The sequence below is a fragment of the Crocodylus porosus genome, unplaced genomic scaffold (genome assembly GCF_001723895.1).
Source record: "Crocodylus porosus isolate Cpor-Errol unplaced genomic scaffold, CroPor_comp1, whole genome shotgun sequence".
Taxonomy (NCBI): Eukaryota; Metazoa; Chordata; order Crocodylia; family Crocodylidae; genus Crocodylus; species Crocodylus porosus.
Genome location: NW_017728921.1, coordinates 13,622,157 through 13,642,404, shown reverse-complemented (window position 1 = coordinate 13,642,404; position 20,248 = coordinate 13,622,157). Strand labels below are relative to the sequence as shown.

The following is a 20,248-nucleotide window of genomic DNA, read 5'->3' as shown; positions in this document are numbered from 1 at the left end:
CTAAACTGCCACTTTTAGCTATACCGAGAGCTTCTGGTAAAAGAGCTGCAATTTAATCTGACACAATGATGGTTGAGGACAGTACTAGTCACCTAGGCAACTTTACAATCAAAATAATCAAGACTGCTTGTAGACTTCTAAATGTCACTTGCGTTTACCCAGGATTCCCCGAGCGCTGTTATCCTGCAAATTATACCGACATACCATTCTAGCTAGACTTTTAAAAAAAGAAGTTTAAGGGATTTGGGTGCCAAGACCGCTATTGAATTTGGAAGCATAATTCGTGCCCCTTTGAAATCTGAGCACTATTTTATAATACAGGTTTCCCTTGTGGCAGGGAGCCACCTTTGTTTCTCCACAAAATCTCTGCACTGCGACAATTTGATTAGGATGGGCCCAGCCGAGGAGACGCACCTTTACTCTCTTTCTTTGGGTAACCTGAGCTGGTTACATTCCTGAGGGAGGGGGAAACCTGCTCCATGACTGGTATCACCTACCTGGGTGAGGGGCTTCTACTTGGTGGGCTAGAGTCTGCCCGGCAACTAGTGATGTATTTCAAATTGGTTGGCCGACAGCCAACAGGTGCTGGCCTCCATTGGACCAGGTGAATGAGGTCACAGGGGCTATATAAGTTAAGACTGCCCAGGAGGTGGGGGCAGCAGCCATGAAGGGGACTCAGACTTAGAGAGGAGCTTTACCATCTGAAACTGGCTCTCTCCCCCATAACTCATGAGCCAGGAACGGCCTGCCTCCAGAGGGGATCTCCACCAGCCTCAGGATGATGTTTGTCAGTAAGCTACTCGAGATCTGGTTAGATATCTAGCTGGCAGTAACTCAGATGCGTGATCAAAAGGCTACCTCAGCCAGACTGTTTTTTTGCTCTACGGGATTTCTATCTTGTACCCTATTTTCACCCTACCCCCTGTAATCAATAAAGTTCTCCTTTGTGACCGGTGTAGGAGACTTATTGAGGGGTGGGTCTAAATTATGCCTAAGAGGCCCCCTTGGCAATCAGTGTGGTGGAAGCCCGCAGTCAGCTACTTTGTGCAGTGTGGGAGTGACGCAGACCAAAATATAGTCCCCTGTGTGGATCTGTGCTCCTCGCTCATCGTCTGTGACACGTGCTTCTGTAGTTGCCATCCCCATTATAGTAACATTCACCACCACTCTGTGCTTGTGTGTACCGTCTGCTGGTGGTGAGTACCAAAACTGTCTTGTAAAAGTGGTAGAAATGGGCCTGGGGGTCAGTGCAGTCGAGGCTGTGGAATGCATCCCTATTTGTTACATTGTAAAGTGGGTTCCCTTTATGCAAGTTTGAGCTTTGTGCCATTTTCCAGGAATGTGTGTACAGCATAAAGCTAGGGAAACCTGTATACTGACTGACCAGCTGATAGTTGGCTACCATTGCATCTTGTGAACAGCAGTCATCAGTGTATTGCAAGAAAACCAGTCTAGAGCAGGGGTAGGCAACCCACAGTATGGGTGCCAGAGTGTGGCATGCAAAGGCATTTTGCTTAGCACACACGCCTCAGGGCAGACGGCAGGGAAAGGGCTGGGGCTGCACTGCCACAACAAGGATCAAGCCCCTGGTGGCTCCCCCACTACCGGCCCATGGCATGCTAACATCTTACAAGTTGAGGTTGTGGGTGTTTTTGGTACTCTGCCCAAAAGCATTACCGACCCCTGGTCTGGAGAATATGTAACGCTTGCAAAAAATGTATTTTTCTTAACTTTCATCTGAACCTACATCATAATTTCTACGGCTACAAAAGTCCCTAAACGTTTCATTCCAGACAGAATAAAAAGGATTCAGGGAATGCTTTGATGTACTGTCAGCCCCTGATAGGAAGTCAACCTCCTATCATAAGAATAGCACAAGACTTGTAACCATTGTGTTCAATACTTGCAACAGCGCTAGCTGAACGGTACTCTCATTGTTGTATGGACTCGACTCCTGTTCTAACAGCACTTGTGCTTTGGAATCTAGTTTCAATGGGCAGTTCATTTTCTCAGCTGAGCCTTTGGACACCAGCTGCAATTCTCCCAGCCTCCATCACAGAAACATTGTTGGAATACTGGTCTCTTCCAAAGCCCTCTATCCCCTGGTTAGGTGGAGATTAAAAGAGCATCATCTGTTGCTGAACATCTGTTTAGGTTAATGCCTTCGACATTCCTGGGGGGTTCTCCAAAGAACAAGGATCTTAAAATAGCAAGTAGGAAATGCTTACACAGGGAAGCAGAGCAAAATTAATAATTTTGACGCCCAGGTAGAATCAAATGGAACATACTTAAATTGTAAAATTAATTCATCAGGAGGGAGTCAAAGCAAACGCCATTCACAATGAAAGGGGGAAAGCGCTAGTTTGTTTTTGCCATCTTGGAGATGACTGATTACTACTTAACGTTATAATAATATTCCTTCAGAGTAAATTATAGGCTAGCTCTTCTTTTTCTGAATTTAAAGAAATAAAAGTATTCCTTGGCAGCACTCTGGAAATGAGTTTTGAATAAACTAAAATGGCAGATAAACAAATGCATTTCACTTGGAAAAAAAACTGAAGAAAAAGTAAGAGTCAACCATCGGGTTGAATTATGTTCTGTAATAAACTGAATACAAATACTGCCTAAAGAGCTCTGATGTCAAAAGACAAAGTGCAGATAATAAGCAAAGCAAAACGAATGCATGATAATTAAAGGATCTCTGACATAGCGGAAAGCTCTCCTTTCTCAGCTCTGTGGAGAAGGCCTGAGAAAATAAAGCTAGTTTCTAGGTTGCATATTTAGGTCCAGTTTGCTGAATAAATATCAACAGTTGAGAGAAGGGCAAGCCTCCAAATGCCAGTATTCATTTCAGAGGATGAGGAGCCCAGAGAGCTGTCATGTCACCAGGAGTTTTCAGGCGATTATAGCATTACAATATTTACTTCCAATATATTAATCCAAATGTGCGATACAGTTTGCTTGCCAGCTTCCAGGACTGATAACGTAGCACAACAGTTTCAGTCCTGGGTCCACTTTCACTTGTTCAGAAACATCTGAAAAACTGCACTTTTGGAATGAAATACTCTAAATTTGGCCTCCAACCAAATGCCCTTTCGCCTTCCTCTCAAGTGAGAAGGGCAATCTATGCTGCCGCTTTTGAGCTGTGGAAGGCCAAAAAACAACCCATTTCTCCTCCATGAAATAAAAGTCACCACACATTTCTCTTCTCCTCCACATACGTAACTCAACAGGTGAGCTTCGAAACTTAGCCCTGTGCTTTCAGACTAATTTTGAAGTCCAGTCAAGGCTTAGTTCAAACAAACTGAACAATGAGTTACGAGTGATTGAAAAATCACTGCAAAGTATGCACAAAACTGAATTTGCTTTTATGGTCATGCCCCTTTTTCCTGACACTATAATAAACATCCCTCCTACCCCGACTGTCCCAACACCAGTCCCTGTACCCATAAACCTGAACTATCCTCTAGCTTTTAGCAGTAGTGTTAACACTGCGTTCATAGTTGCACAACCTCAGCTTTTTTTTTCTCCTTTCTGTTGGCTTAGAAACGGCATTTAAAGGTTTGCTTTTTGGGAATTGGCTTGTAGGTATAGATATATTCATTGGAAGGGTCTAAGATGGGAAGCCGGGGTAGCTTGATTTCTAAGTATCCTGGGTCTCGTACACAGAGTTTCTCACGGCCCTGGAAGCAGACCAGCTGTTTAACACAACAAGGCCAACGGATGGACACAGCCTAAGAACTGAGCGGGACATGCCATAACACGAGATGACAGCCTTCAAGGCAGGCAGGTTATCCAACACAACAAGGACATGCAATCTGGGAACCAGGGGGGTATGAACCATACTGCCCGTAACACAAGATAAAAGTGGCACCAGCTAACAAGGCCTCAGAGCAGCAGGGCCTGAGCCCCAGTTTTGGGGGAATAGACCGAATTAGGAGAAGGCCTGGAAGGCTACATGGACGCGTGACCACAGACAGACAACCAACCAGAGACAGCCACAGATGAAGAGTCATCAGGAGGCAAGGCGAATACAAAAGGAGAGACTTAAAAACAACAAAGGGGCCCTCCCCGTCCAGCCCAGGTCCCTTTGTGTCGTCCCTCCCTCCCTCCCATCCCTGTTCCCCAGGTAGGGTCCTGGGAACAGGGATGGGGAGGGAGATATATAGAATTGCTTGATTTGGTAGCTATATACAATTGCTTGATTGTTTGTATTGCTTCTTTTCTGTTATCACTGTGTATCAATAAATTTGCTTATAATCAAATGGAAAGGTTGTGGTCAGTGTGAGGGTGTCCCCCACTCCCAAAAACAAGGTCTCTGGGTCCTAAATCCAGAGCCAACACTTCCCTTCCTCCCCACCTGCACTGGATGTGTTCAGTGAGTAGCTTAGTTTAGTCTCTCTGAACATCCAGGAGACCCATAAGTGCTAAATGTATGTAACATCTTGGTTTCTTCTGAACAGTATGAGCATCCAAACCACCCATAAACTTAGACTCCTGTGAGCCTGGGGTACAGGGTTTGAAACAATGCCTGCAGTCAGTGGTTTGTAACTTATATCCAAACTTAAAGCCTTCAAAAACTCCTCCTCCTGACACTACTAAAAGCTAGGCCTGAAAAAGAATCATATGGACAGGACAAATAAGAGACACTGACCTGTAATGAGCTCTCTGACCTCCATGTCATTTGTTTTTCGCAATAATCTGATCAAGGCTGGGATCCCGTCACAGTTCTTTATAGCCACCTTGTTCTCATTATCCTTCCCATAGGAGATGTTTCTCAGTGCCCCACAAGCTTTGCGATGGACTTCTGGCTTTGGGTGATCTAGCAGGCCTACCAAAATAGGGATCCCTTTGAGATGCCTCACATCCTTCTTGATTTTATCATTCTCGTAGCACAAGTGCTGCAGGTATGCTGCTGCATTGGATTTGACTGGATCAATGGGGTGACTGAGCATTGCAATCACTTCAGGGAGGTCAGGGTCTCGCCACCTGGGGTCTTTGCGGATGCTGTCAATGGAGGGGGAGCGTTTGCCCAGGCGGTCAATGCTAGCCATGCTCCCTCTCTCTGGCTGAGCTAGAGGTGCTGCATAGCCACCGTGAAGGTAGGGGATTCTCTCGTCAACCATCTCTGTCTCAATAGGATCATCGTAGCCCCTGCAAAAAACAATGGTGAAAAAATACAGCAGGCTTAGCAGTCACTGCATCTAAGCCAAGATTAATGTCTGGGCAATGATCAAGCATCTTATTATTATATATGTATTAGTGGTAATATATTAACACTTTCCAATAGTCTACTTCTGGTCATATTAAATTAGGCAGCATTAAACTCTCAGTAGTGATGAGAACATAGAACGGTAGTGGTTTGGTAAGCAGTAAAATAATGACAGGAATTGCAAGTCATCAAACACATTGCTTTCATTTAGGTCACTTAGCAAAGCAATTATGATAGAACGGGACTGCAATTAGTAGGAAACACTGAGCTTCATTAATGACACTCCTTCTGCAACAGGCTAGAAATCTAATTAACAGCATCCAAGGTCTGGTCAGCAAGTCACTCTATGCTGCAGCTTTAACTCCAACATCATGCTGCATGCACTTTAAAGGCAGGTTCAATATATTTCCAAATCACAGCACAGCGGCCCAAATAGGCCCTCTTGAGCTATTGAGAGAAGATGGAAAAGGCAAATTTTGAACTGAGCTCAGACAAATAATACACCATCTGCAGAACAGTCCAAGGTTAAAGCACTGGTTGGGGAGGATGCCGAGGTTCTGCTCCCAGGTCGGCCACAGATCAACAGAGTGACTTCAAGCAAATCACATCACTACCCCAGGCTTCTCTTTACCTCCCAGGAAACACTAGAACGGTGATTCTCAACCAGGGTGCCAAGGCATGCAGGGTACCACTAGATCCTTTGATGTCTGAGGAGATGAGCAGGCCCTGACTGGTCATTCCCCTGCCCCCACTGTCCAGTCCCTCTGCAAGGAGACAACCACCATTATTAAATAAATAAGTTAATTTGTTTAATGGGGTGTTGCTCAAGCCACAGAAGTTATAGAGGGTGCCTTAACTCCAATGAGGATGCCTTGAGTCCAAAAAGGTTGAAGCCACTAGAAGAAAGTCCCCCTCCAGCAGTCATTTTGTCCATTAAGTTAGGGTTTTCATATCCCCCCCAACAGTTATTAACCATATAAAATCTATGCAATAAGGTCAACTGCATCTGTTATTAAACAGTAGTATTCCTGCTCTCAAAAAGGGCAGAGAGATGTATAACACATTAGTTAAAATATATTCACAGTCTTCCTCAAAAAGTGCATTCCACACTATGTAAGCGCCCCAGACATCATGGGTGGTGGTGATGGAGAAGTGCTGACTTTTTAGTGACGGCCACTGCAATTCCAGTCTCCTACTCCTATAAATCATCACTCTACCCAACTGCCTGCCAAGATATGAAGCTTTGTCTGGATACTCGTACAAAAGACAGTTTCAAATTCAGGATTTGCTACTGACCGAGAAGGATACAGCTGCTGCTTTGGCTCAAAATGACTTGCTCTGAGGTGAGACTTGACATCTAACAGCCTACAGACTCCATTTTTAACAGACTTTATGTAGTTTATTACAGCACGAGAGACATGCAGCCAACAGTGGGACAATATGTAAAACCCACCCACTGCTCAAGCCATAGACAATGCTGGGGAAAGCAGGATATTTCAGACACTCTCTCAGGGATCCACCTTCTCCATCACCATGCACACAAGTAAAACCCACTAGCTCATAGAAAGTCTAGCATACAAAGGGTGTGTGTATTTGCATTTCCAGGAGTAGGGCCTCCCCCTTTAAGGATGCATCCAAAAGAGCTACTACCAGCAGTGCGACTAGGAGTTGGCAGCCAGGGCACCCACCCTGGGTGCCAACTTTGAAGGGGTACAAGAATGGTAGTCGCTGCTGCTGAGGCTGCTGCTCTTGCCTAGGGCACAGAAACTGCTTGTTACATCAATGCTGCATACAGTGAATTAAATTCATTTTCTTCAAAAGGCAGCTATGTCAGCCTGTCTAGGATTTCAACTTGTATTTTAAGCAACCTAGTTGTTTGAAACCTTCCACAGAACTAGGGCATTTACCTTTTCCTTCCCTCCCACCCCCGCACCTTTCTTCCTCCCTTTAAATTAACGGTCTTTTTAATGTCTGGTAAAATAAAGTAACTTCTTGGAAGTTAATTGTATTACTTTTTTCATTGCTCAGTAAAGCTGACAGATGGAATGACTATCAAGAGGAATTAAGGTTACAATTGAGGAAAGGCACACAAAATTCAAGACAACACCGCCGTTCTCGCACGCTGTGTGAAGTGCAGCTTTAAATTATCTGAAGAGTCACGCAGCTGCAAGTGCAGGTTTCCCAAGCCAACCACGGTTTTGCCAACCACGGTTCTGAGTATCCAGGATTAATATTCTGTATACCATTTTGGCTATCACGGTATACAGTTTTGAGTAACCATGGTTTTTCGTGATCGCACATCAGCCCGCCAACCCCCTCCCGCACAACCCCTGCTCCCCCAGCCAGCGGTGGACCCCAGCCCTGCCAGAGGAGCGCACAGGGGCGGGGAGCTGCCCTACCTGCAGTGGCAGGCCGTTCCTGGCTGCCCTGCGTCCCTCCCCCACGACCCGGTGCAGCAGGGAGCAGAGAAGGCGCACAGGGATCTCCTTGCCCACTGCTGCTTGCCCCACATTGCCCTGGCGGTGGTGTGCTGCGCAGGGCTGGCTGGCGCACCCCTCCCCTCCTCTCTCCTCTCTTTCCCTCCCTTCTCTCGCTCCCCCAGATAAGAGGCAAACATGCCGGGGGAGATGCTCCCGCTGTGCCCTGGGCCCACTCCACCCCTGCCCACTGGCACCTGCCCCTATAACCTGTACAAGTACCCCTAGGGGTACACCTACGCCTGGCTGACTGCACCATGTATTTAAGGTAGGTAAAAATGATTTTTATACACTATACTGTACAGTATTCAAGTCACTAACCCCATTTTTCCCATAAGCCTTTAGTTTTACCAACCCCGGGAACTATCCAGAACCTAACTCTCACCAACGGCAAGGGAAACCTGTATGCTTGTCTTTTCTTTTTCTCAGAAAGTAACATTGGTAGCTTTTTGCCTACTGCCATTTTTCTGGACAGATTAGCTACTGCTTTGGTATGATGGCTTTCTCAGTCAAGCAAGCAATTTTAATTGCAGTTACTACTTAGATTTTATATTTCTGATGTTATGCAGAAGGAACTATAGACCGTTAATACTTTGCAATCCTAAGGGACAGCTAATTAAACTGGTACACTTGGGAGGAAGTGACTGGGGACAAGGTCTAGATGCATAGTGGTACAATTAAAATTTTTATGTTAAAAGCATCTCTTGCAACTTTCAGTAACTTTAATTGCTGATCTAAACTGTAAATGGAATGAAAGGTTATAAACGGGCAGGTATCCAAAACTCAAAAAGAAACTGCAGAAATCCTTTTATTGATGCAGTTATTTATGTATGTATAATTCATTACTTTCCTCAGGGTGCAATTTGCAATGTCTGGACAGCCATTACATTTTCCGTTATATAACAAAGCCATTTTCAGTCCTCATTGCAAGGAGAAAGTAATAACGTTAAAATTATTTCATTTAAATATAAGGCAAAAGTTGTAAAGCAAATACCAAAATACAAGTGCAGTGAACAGGATTTTGTTTTGACAAACACTCAAAACTCAGTTTAATCTGCACTAAGGCCTTATAATGGAAACATAATAGTTCCTTGCTTCAAGCTCCCTGCCAATGCTGTGTCCTTACTGTGAGCCTAAGAAAGCAGTAGAGTGATGGAGATGAATTTTAATAATTGCCTTCTACAAACCTCCTGTCATTTGTTTGGCAAGGTAACTTGCAATTCGGCAAGGCTCAGTCATATCTACTGTCTGCAAGGTAAATGTCTATCACTTCAATTAAACCTGCAAAATTAAGTTTTTCTCTCTCTTCTCCCCAACTATGCAATACAAGAAGATTATTGTTGTCTAGGAATGAGGTTTCTTTTCATTCTAAAACGAATCTTCACTTCATATTTGATCACACAATGAGTGGTTCCCTCCAGCCCAGAGCTCCCTTGATCAGACCACCTACAAGGATCAGATTTGCAAGATTTGGGCCTTAAATGGCAATGTTGCCGAATCAAAAGAAAGCACTATGCACTAGTCTATCACATGCTAGAAATGTTAAGTTCTGTTATTACTCCAGTAGAACTATTTGCAGGGTTACATTACTCACCACCCTGCAAAAAGGAAGGCTGAGGATATAGAGCTGCAGCAAACAGCTACGCAAGACCACTACAGTGCTCTAGCTTTTTGGTGGGGCTTTGGTTTCAAAAGGTGCCATTTATCTGATCAGCTATGCAGAAAGGTGATGCGCTCCAGCTGATTGGAGCAGCATCACCCTTTAACTAAACACCAGAGCAAACAGCTGAACGGCTCATCCTTTATTTGACAGCTCCCTGTATTCAGTGATTGCATGGATGGCAAACTACTGGGTACAAATGTTCCCCGTTCTACTGAATGACCTTTTGATATTACTATAAGCTGATGGACAGAGCTAGGATTCAGAGTCACCTCGACACATTGGAGGACTGAACCAAAGCAAACCTTATGAGGTTTAATAAGGACAAGTGCAAAGTCCTGCACTGAGGATGGAACAATCCCACGCGCTGGTACAGGCTTGGGACCCACTGCTTAAGCAGCACCTCTGCGGAAAAAGACCTGGGGGTTACACAGGATATAAGCCGGATAAGCTGGATATGAGTCAACAGCGTGCCCTTGTTGTGAAGAAGGCTAACAGCATACTGGGCTGCCTTAGTAGGAGCGTTGCTAATAGGCCAAGGGAAGCGCTTCTTTCCCTCTATTTGGCACTAGTGAGGCCACATCTGGAATACTGTGCTCGGTTTTGGGCCTCTCGCTACAGAAGGGATGTGGACAAATTATGTATCAGTTGAACACAATGTTTTATTGGTATATTTACAATTTTAAAGCAATTTGTAAGCCTACTAGTGCCTCAATCATTACAATAAGATAAATCTTAAATACCTATATATTTTGGCATTTGATTCTGGGGTTTTTTGTCATGGAAAAATCAGAGCTCCCCCTGCCCCCTTTACTCACCAGGATGCAGGTCCAGCTGCAGCTGTCCCCCCTGCTGTTTTGTGGTGCTGAGTAGCCTTGATATGCCAGTGCCCCTCACTCCCAAGCCACAGCCCCGTCCTTGCTGGTACCTCTAACTCCTGATCCACAGCGCCCTGGCCCTGCCAGTGCCCCTCACTCCTGATCTGCAGTACCCCATCCACACCAGTGCCCCTCAAGCTCAACCTAAAGCACCTGGGACCCTGACAGTGCCCCTCACTCCTGACCCTCAGCCCCCTGTCCCCACTAGTGCCCCTTCACTCCTGAACCACTGCCCCTGCCCCAGCCCCCCAGTGTGTGGGGCAGGGTGTAGGATGTGGGGCATGGGGGGGTGCCTGACCATAGCCAATGCCATAGGTGACACATTGGTAGCAGCGATTTGTGCCCCAGATTTATCCGCCCACAGCAGGGAATGGAGCTGTAGTCTGGCTGCACTCGCACAGGCAGGAGCTGCCTCCATGGCCCAGCAGGCAGGAGCCAGCATGGGAAGGTGGAGCAGGGCAGCAAGACTCATTGCCGCGGCCACCACCACCAGAACCCCCGTGCCGGCTGCCACCGTTGCCGCTCCCCTCAGGCGGCCCACTCCCCTCCGGCGACAATGAGTCTTGCTGTCCTGCTCCTCACTCCCATGCTGGGTCCCACCCACCGGGCCACAAAGGTGGTTCCTGCCTGTGCCGATCCAGCTATGATGCAGCCCTGTGCCCACTGTGGGTGCATAAATCTGGGGGGGCATGTTCCCCCCCATCCCCTCAGATGCATTGCCTATGTCCCCTGCCTCATTGTGTATGCCCCTCTGCATTGCCTGTGCCCACCCCTCTGCCTTCCCTATGCCCACCCCCCACAGACTTACCTGTAGGGAGCTGCAGGAGCTGCTTTCCACTATGCTGCCTGGCTGCCATGTACATGTGCATGCACACATGCACATGGCGCTCCCTGCCTGTGATCACTCTCCTCCTCCTCCCCCCAGCCCCAAGCAGTCCCTTGCAGGCTGGAACTCTCTATCCTTGGAGATTTTTAACACCTGGCTAGACAAAGCCTTCACTGGGATGATGTAGTTGGGGATGGCACTGCTCCAGGCAGGGGCTTGGACTAGATGACTTCCTTAGGTCCCTTCCAATCCTAAATTTCTACGGCTCTATGATTATTATTAATGATAAGTGCAATAGCAAAATCAAATGCAGTTTCACTAATTAGAAAAAGGAGTGATTCCTGTTTTGTAACTCAGTGGAACTGGGATAGGAAGAAAAGATTTGTTCCCGGAATTAGCCCCCAACAAGGAGCTAGAAATGCACCAAAAAGGCCTATTGATTCTGATGAGATCTGCCGAAAAAGGATCAACCCCAATCATTTTGGCAGCACTCTGTGTTCAGTCTGGGAAGGTGTCAAATGCCTCCAGGACAGAGGAAGCGTGTTCTGAGACCTCAAGTCCACAAAAGGTTGCGCGTGCCTCCAAGACAAGGGAAGGAGTGGAAGAAAAGGGCAACCGTACTTTGTACCCACTGGTAATTGCTCTTGACCAGTCAAGTCAAGCAGTGCCACAGCGCTCTGCTGCCAAAGAAGCTGCCTGACTATCCTTAAGCTAGAAAAAAAAAATCCTAACAACAAAAATACAAAAGCCCAAACTGTGTTAGATTTTGGCAGGCAACTGGTACTACTTACTCTGGATACTTTTTATTAGGTCTGATTCTTGCTCAGGCTTTTCAGGCTTTGCTCAGGCTCTGTTTCTACCAACCACAGCCTCCTTCAATGGGACCATTATTGCAGTGAAACAAACAGGATTACAAGTCTGCTGCCATCCCTCGAGCACATAAAGGCATTTGCCTTCAAACAAGATTAACTCTTACTTTAAAGCATTTTCTGAGAAACTGTTAATATGCAGCGCACACTGTTAATAAGGACACACAAATTTAGGCCCAAAGCACCCAAAGAGGGAGTTTCGTCTTATCCAGTGCCCAGTTAACCCATCCAGAACAGTGGCAAAATCCCCTTCACTCATCAGGAACATTATCTGGAAGTTTGCCACGCAGGGCTAGGAGTAAATCTGTGAAAATTCAGAGGGCCTTGAGGTGCATTTAACCACACCTGCCCAGATTCAAAATATGAATGAAATCAAGGCAAGTCAGGAGAAGAAAAAGCCACTGTGATTAGGGAGATTCAGTGGGATTTGACAAGGAAGCTTACAAGGTCACTGATGCTTCTCCTTAAGAACGAAGAAGGTTTACAGCTGACCAGAATAGGTCATTTGGCATCTGCACAGAGAGCAGAGGAACTCCTAGAAGCACACAAATGTGGAGCCACTAAAAATAATATCACCCCTCTGCTCTTCCAACAGGTGGGAGACCTCACAGCTAGGGACCTACCAAAATCGAGGCGGCAGGTGGCCGATTTCACGGGTCAATCATGGGACCAGACACCATTTTCACGAGCTTATAATGGCGAGAACCCCCCATGCCTCTGATTGGACAGGGGTGGCCCGACCTGATTGCTGCTAATTGGCCAAGAGAGTTGTCCATTATGTGGCCCTGCCCCTCGCAACTGATTGGCCAAGAGGGCTGTCTGTTGTGCAGCCCCACCCCTCACTGCTGATCGGCAGAGAAGGCAGGAGCCTCACAACAGGCAGCTTTCTCAACCAATCAGCAGGAGGAGAAGAGGTGGCCATCATCTTGGCTGCTCCCCTTCATGCCAGTGGCTCCTTCTGTTCAGTGGCCTTGAGGACTGTCGGCTTCTACTGGGAAGCCAGCATTTTATTTTTAGGTTTTTGGGGGGTTTTATTATTTTGCAGACAATAGCTGCATTTGGTGACAGTGCTGATTTTGCGGTTTCTGCAGAATCGCAAACTGAGTAGGTCCCTGCTCATAGTGCCGTGGGTGTAGAACCGCCCACACAATAGGCAGGAGGCCACATGATGATGAACGAATAGGACCCCTTGGAAAAGATCTTTCTCCTCCAGGGGCCAGATGGCAACCACCAGGTCCTCCATCAATAATTTAAACTGGTCCGCAGGTGTAGCTCTCCATGACTGCCCCAGCCTCCTTCCCTGTATTCATAAGTATAAGATGCTATGGGTCTGACCAACTGCCTGTTTCAGGGGTTAAGATGGATCTTCCCAGTGGCAGATAAAATTGGCTTTTGGGCCTTCCTTGAAGCATCACATAGACACAGGATAGCTTAATATGCATAGGACCGAGCCATTTAACATGCAGCATTTTATAGGAATATTTGGGTTGTTGCAACTGGTAGCTTTTGTCTAGCATTTGTAAAAAGCCACAGGACAAACTCCCAGAGATTAAGGAGACCAAGAATTTTGTGCTTTTTGGCACCTTCTGTCCGCCATACGGGGCAGAAACAGAAGGACTTAAGACAGGAGCGGGCAATTATTTTGGGCAGACGGCCGCTTACTGAGTTTTGGCAAGCCATCGAGGGCCACATGACAGCCCACGGCACATTAATATTAATTTTCTAAATTTTTTAGGGGCCCCGCGGACCAGACAGAATGGCTTGGTGGGCCACATCCGGCCTCCGGGCCGCATTTTGCCCACCCCTGACTTAAGGACTGCACTGAACCTCGGTAAGGCTGAGGAGAAACTCCTCTGGATTGTGAAACCACAGCCCCGTGTTAGATCTACTTGAAAACTACCTGGTACACTACCTTACTCAAGTTGGTGCCTGCTGTTTGAAACACGTCCCTGCATCTGTCTTCACTCACCTGTGCCGTCAGAGCTAACAAAATTGCTTTGCTGAGGAAAAGCCATAAGATGAGACAATTTGAAACTAGCAGCCTCACAAAATTCTTCATTCAGCTCTTTCCTATATAGACCTGTTCGGTACATACACTTTTATCCTAAGCAGGACAGCTTTTCCATGTTAACTACATTCTCACATAATTCTTACATTTAGTTTCTTGTTTAAATCAGCTGGCCTGCATGGATAGATCTTCTCGCAGCCTTGAAAACTTTTGCAGAGGCACTGTTATGAAATTAAAATCTGACAGAGGTAAAGGCCATTGTAAAGTGAGAAACTAACTACCTACACAATGAGACTAACAAGTTAAGCTTTTTTGTTCTAGAGTAAAAGAAGTCATTCAACTAAGTATTACAACTTAGTTATATACATATATAATTGTAATCTGTACAGTGTTATGTATATTATTATTTTACCTTACATAATGAAGGCAAGATAAAATTTATATGGAGCAATGGCTTGAAAACACTTTTGCTACTGGTAATAACTTGGCAAAACGTAATGGTCAGACTAGATGATTTTTTTGGAACTTAAAACCAACGAATCTGTGGCCCGTCACAACGTCCCTTTACAAATAAGGCCTTAGCTCAATACGTTAGTATAAGAATTGCAAACAGAAGTTTATCATTCTCGGACTTAACCTATGTTGGTGATTTTGTTTGTCTTCATATGCAATTTAGATGTAGGTGGGCATATTCAAAGGGGTTTCAACTAGGGATAAGTGATAGTTACCGTGCATGGAGAACTGCTCATTGAACTAGATGCCAGGTTTTGGAAAGTTTCCCTGGGGTACTGAACAGATTTGTGTTTTACTGGTATTATTATGGACTGAATGAAGCAGATCTGTCAGCCTTCTTGGCTCTGACTGATTAGTAAACAGTGTACCAACTGGTTTCTAACATGATGGCCTCTTGTAGGTACAGATCCCTACGACAACTTCCAAGTAAATGCAGAATAAGTTTTATCTTTTTTAAACTTCGGTGTTGGAGAAATAATGTATGGAATAATAATTGCTGATAAAGTTTGAAGAATTCTGAATTTTAGGGACTGAATGAGGGGCCTCATTCTCAGTACAGATGACAGGAACGATGGGTTGACTTTACAAAACAAGCACAGCTACATGCACTGAAGTGCAAACAGATGGAACATTTGCTTTTTAATGCTTAGCTGTATTTGAAGAATTTGCCAAAGAGGCATTTTTAATTCTCAATTTATATTCAAATGTAACTGGTTTAAAATTAGGCTGGTGATGAGAAGAGTGGGAATACTAAAGATAATTGTCTGTCGCATCAGATAGGTGAAGAAGAAGCTGTTTTAACTCACTCCCTCAGCTGGGAAGGGTACAGATGTCACCCACCTGACTAGTTTGTCCCCTACATGTAGAGACAGATTATTCCATCACAGGCAAAAGGTGAGAACTCACTACAGGTCTTGTGGGATAGAACTAAATTGAATCCAATAACTCTGGCATCAACAGTGGATCAGAATTTTATATTATTTTAATCTCTAGTACCAGCCTAACATAGTAAGGGCTGAGGAATAAACTGCATTTAAAAAAAAAAGTCTCACGCTTAGAATTTTGCTCTGATTTGGATAAATATCCAAAGAAAAGTTCCATTCATATCCAATTCCACATGATGATGGACCTGAAGCAACTGTGGTTTGATGCAGCATCCCATGATCTGCTTTCAGACATCCTATTGGGACATATTGGGTGCATCTACAAGTGTGCTTAACTGCACAGTAGAGTGATTTGCTGTGGTATAAAGCAGTCCACATATGTGACACTATTAGATTGCAGCAAACTAATTAACATTACCATAAGATAGGGTAGTCAGGGTCAGTACTATCTTATGGCAGTGAAAGTAACTGCACCTAAACACACTTGTAAATCCTGACCTGGACATACATTGCACCCAGCCAGGCCAGGCAGCAGGGGGGCAGACCCCTGGCTGCCGCCTATCATAGAAAGTCATAGAAAGTTAGGGTTGGAAGGGATCTCAGGAGGTCTAGTCCAACCCCCCTGCTCAAAGCAGGACCATCCCCAACTAGATCATCCCCACCTAGCCACGGGGCTCCATGCACTGGGACCAGGTTAAATATATGATGGCTATTCAGCAGCCTGTATGAAAAGAATCTTGCTCCAATTTCTAGCAAGTGTGTACCTATCACAACTGCTACCGTGGTAAGGTTGACAACTTCAGGTAGTAACCTCAAAAAACCAAACTAAGGATTGAACGGAACACAAAAAATAAACTTCCAATGTTCAAATGTAAAAGATCCCACCGGTTCATACACGAGGCACACTGGCTGAACTAGGTAGAGCAGCTTCTACTGCTACTGCCATGACTGTTCCGCACTCTGAGGATTTCATTTTTAAGCGCTATTAATTTATTGCTCTCCATGGGGTAATAACTTTAGTTTTAAAATCAAAAAACTAAACAGAGGAATTAAAAGCTGTAACCAAGCAATAATTACTCTCGTTAAACACAAAGCACTATGTGTTGTCATTATCTTCTTATAGAACAGTTGCTTGTCTGAAAAGTAGGTTCACGTAACTGTTTAAATATTTCTTGGAGTGGTTTGAAATAGTTGAGAGTAACCACTTTATGAAGTGGGCCTCATTCACTTCCCTCATGTTTATACAAGTTAAACTTTACTGCTATGCTCAGATTAATTACTTGTCAAAATCCCTTGATCATATTAAATATGAAAAAACAACAAAAGAAATGCAAAACAAAAACTGTAAATTGCTCCTATCAAGACTGCCATGGAACAATAAATCAAAGGGATGCTTCAAATCCATTAAAAATGCAAATTGATAGGTTCAGTGAGTATATATGCTTATTTATCCTACATGAAACGTTCAAAATAGTAACAAAAAATTAAAGACTGCTCTTGCCTGACAGCTTTTAACTATGGTTGTACAATATAAGTTTGCCTGGTGGGAGAGAGAGAAAGAGGAGCCACTCAAGTTTGGTAAATCAATCAATATTTCAGTACCCAACAGCTGCCAGATTAGTGTTCATTTCAGTCCCCAGTGTATGCGAGAGTGAGAGCAGGGGCTAGCCTGAGACGGCAGGCTGGGATCACAGGGAATTTCCAGAAGCTCCTGTGCAGATCTGGCGTCTCTCCCCATTTTTCTGTGTTGCTGCCAAGTTGTTGCTTTAATGTATCATTAAAAGGGCCTTCAGAAGCTGTGGAAATAGACAGAGGGTGCTGTATTCATAATTCACTATTTTAAATATGAAATAGTGGAAATTAAGCCCATACCGAAAACAGAGAGCAGGCTTGTCTTCAGACTAGACTAGCCTGGACGAGGGGTGGAGGAGAAGCACATGAAAAATGAGTCTAGTTTATAGCCAAAAATACTGTGCAGGAATGCTCAGTGTTTAATAAGATAATGAGTGACTTGCATCTCCAAAATCCCTTGCCCTCAAACTTGATTTTTCACATAAAAGCAAGAGGCTGCTGCTACAAACCCAACATGTAGAACGCCAGGTCCCGAACACCTGAAAACTGGGGCTGACACAAAGCAGAACATCTCCCAGGCAGGTGGCTTGGCAGAAGTCATTTGCAACTAGTCTCCCTAGTTGTGTTAAGTGTAATACAGGTGCTCTCTGCTTTCCTTTCCATGATTTGACAGTACTAAAGGATGACCTGATCTTACAGACGGTTGACATTTTCTGCTCAGATGCTGAGTCCTTTTATCAAGCACCTGGATTGCACCTCACCAGCGGGTTCCTTCAACAAGGTGTCCCTCGAGCCCAATGGCAGGTTAGGACTATAACCGAGCAGTTGTTAGCTTTAGCATTCCTGTTTCACAGACAAACATTCGGGCCCTGTCAAAATGTTCACACATCGCAAGTTCTTTTTCCCCCTTGTTAGTATGGGATGGGGTTTGGGAGGCAAACACAACACAATCACAGACTTTCCCTTTAAAAATAAAAATTCAGTGCGGCCTTTTACGCGAGTCAGTTTAGGAAGAGGTATGCTAAGGTGCCCTGCATTTCACACAAGAAGTCTTCCAGACAATGAGTGCACAGTGTTCACAAAGAACTGGGTGGCTGTGACAGGATGGAGGTGGTCTGTGGCGATGAGCACTCTCCCGTGTCCAAGAAATCGTTCAAAGGAGTCCATTCAGACTCCCCGGCCCTCCGTGGTCGGGGAAGGGCAGTACGAGAGTGGGTGAGAAGAGGCAACACTCAGGGAGTTCCTTTGGGAAAGCCTGGCCTCACACCCAGATTCTGAAGAGGTTGCAGTCCCAAGTTAGAAATCTTGGGTTTTTTGCTTCTGTTAGATTATTCTGATTTCTTACAATTCCAAATGGTCGTTCCCTTACAGAAGAGGACCATGCTGACTGCAAATGTAGCTGCTTTTCCTGCTAACTCATTCCAAAGGCTGACCCAAACCATTACATTTTAACCTTCTAAGTTTAATTAGGAGGAAAAAAAATTGCATTACACACATTCATCAGCAGGGAGTTTACCTTCCTTTGTGAGGCCTCCCTCTCTCAGGCACCCCTGCAGCTGTCCTTCTGTTCACGGTGGAATAATCTGGATCCAGTTCATACCCTTCGTCATCAACCCCGAGGCTGCGGTTATCATCCTCCAGTCCATAAGGCTCTGGCTGGAAACGTTCTGGCTGAGAGCGATTCAAGTCAACATTGCTGCCTGTTGGCACTTGGGGTTGGGCCACGGGACCGTAGTTATCCCGCCTACTTGGCAAAGTGAAGCTCCCATCCTCTGGTCGGTAACTGTTTCCTGGAACGTAGGCATAGCGAGGACGGTAGTTGACACCACGCGATAAACTGCCATAGTTATCAGGCAGCTCGCCATAACCATCATGGCCAACATAAGGGCGGTATTGCCCATCATGGCCATCAGGGTAAGAATCGTTGTAGCTATTATAAGATCTGGTTAATGTGGATGAAGCCTGGGGCGTGATGTACCGCTCCCCATTCTTCATATACCTCCTGTCTATTGAATCTGTGTAGCTACCCAAGGGAGATGAGCCATCCATGGTAGGCAGGCCATCAGGCCCCAGCGGAACCTGGCGCACTGTTCTAGTGGTGACAGTCTTGACCATTTTTGTGACCTAGAAAGAAGAAACCAAAATAGATATTAATATTTTCCTCCTGACTGGTGGTGGTGCTTAAGTTCTATGGGGATGTAGAGGGAAACTCCCAATGGTGAGATCTAAACTAGTCTAGAAAAGGCACTAGAAAATATTCCTGAAGAACAACAACGGCGACTCAAGATACTAAACTGGCTAAGATTTCATAAAAGCACTAATGGTTCCATTTTAACAGAAGAATCAAAGAATAAAAAGAAAAAAGTTGTAAAAATTCTATTTATGATTAAGGATCCATCCCTCTCCAGTCTTCCCATAGCTCAGGGGTAATAAGTTATAAGTATACCCAAAAGAACATTGGTGGCTCCCTGTTACTCTCATGGCAACCCATGTAAAATGTTGGGGGCACAGTAATAATGAAAACCTTAACTGCAGAGGTAAGGCTGTACCTATCTAGACAAGCTACCACAGACCACAACTATCACTAACTACCACAAACCATACCTAACTATATGAGGCTCTGCAAAATTTCAGGCAGCGCTTTGGAAAGCATATTTATGCATGACATTTATTTTTATATGATTTTGTCGTCTTATAAATCTTGCTTTATTACAACCCTAATGGCATTAAATTATGTTCCAGAATCCTTTGCTTGTGCCCTTTTAGCCAGGAGTCTGAAGCAGAGGAGACGGACAAGCACCATCTCAACCTTCAACTTCTAAAGAGAAGAGCAAGAAGGGAGGGTGGTCACCTGTCCTATTTGTGACTCCTGGCTAAAAGGACAAAGGCAAAGGATTCCCATCTCAGAAGGTGCATCACTTCCAAGAAGTGCTTCCTTTGTCATATAAGGACCAAGAGGTTAATGTGCAGTGAACCCCCTAGTTCAGGATATTTCACCAATGGTGGCCAGTAAAAGCTGCTTGAAAAGCGGTACAAGAAACCTTCTACTAGGCAGTTATTAGGCCTGTGCGAAGTGGCTAGTATTAATTTCGGATTTGTATCTGGCCGATCAGTGATTCGATTCACTGATTCAAATCACTGTTCCGATTCGATTCGGCTGAATCTCCGAATCAGCCAGGCCAGGCCCATCCTCCGCCCGCTCTCCCAGCCCAGCAACGACTGTCCTGCCTGCCCCAGCTCCTGGCTCTTTGGGGGAAAAAACCCTTGACTCAGTGGGTGCTGCCAGGCAGGGGGTGATCCCTGCTGTCCCCCACTGTATGTGGGGCTCTTCATGAGCCCCCCCCACCCC

At 45.2% G+C, this 20,248-nt stretch overlaps 1 protein-coding gene across 11 annotated transcripts in view; it reads right to left on the bottom strand.

The window, feature by feature from the left end:
* ARVCF (armadillo repeat gene deleted in velocardiofacial syndrome) overlaps positions 1–20,248 on the bottom strand; it is a 263,050-nt gene that overhangs the window by 98,453 nt on the left and 144,349 nt on the right. For all 11 annotated transcript variants that reach the window (XM_019539025.1, XM_019539028.1, XM_019539026.1 and 8 more), the window contains 2 exons: positions 18,416–19,023; positions 4,655–5,154 (listed from right to left, as the gene is read on the bottom strand). In XM_019539025.1, coding sequence (XP_019394570.1) covers positions 4,655–5,154; positions 18,416–19,023 — 1,108 coding nt within the window. The remainder of the gene's footprint in view (positions 1–4,654; positions 5,155–18,415; positions 19,024–20,248) is intronic.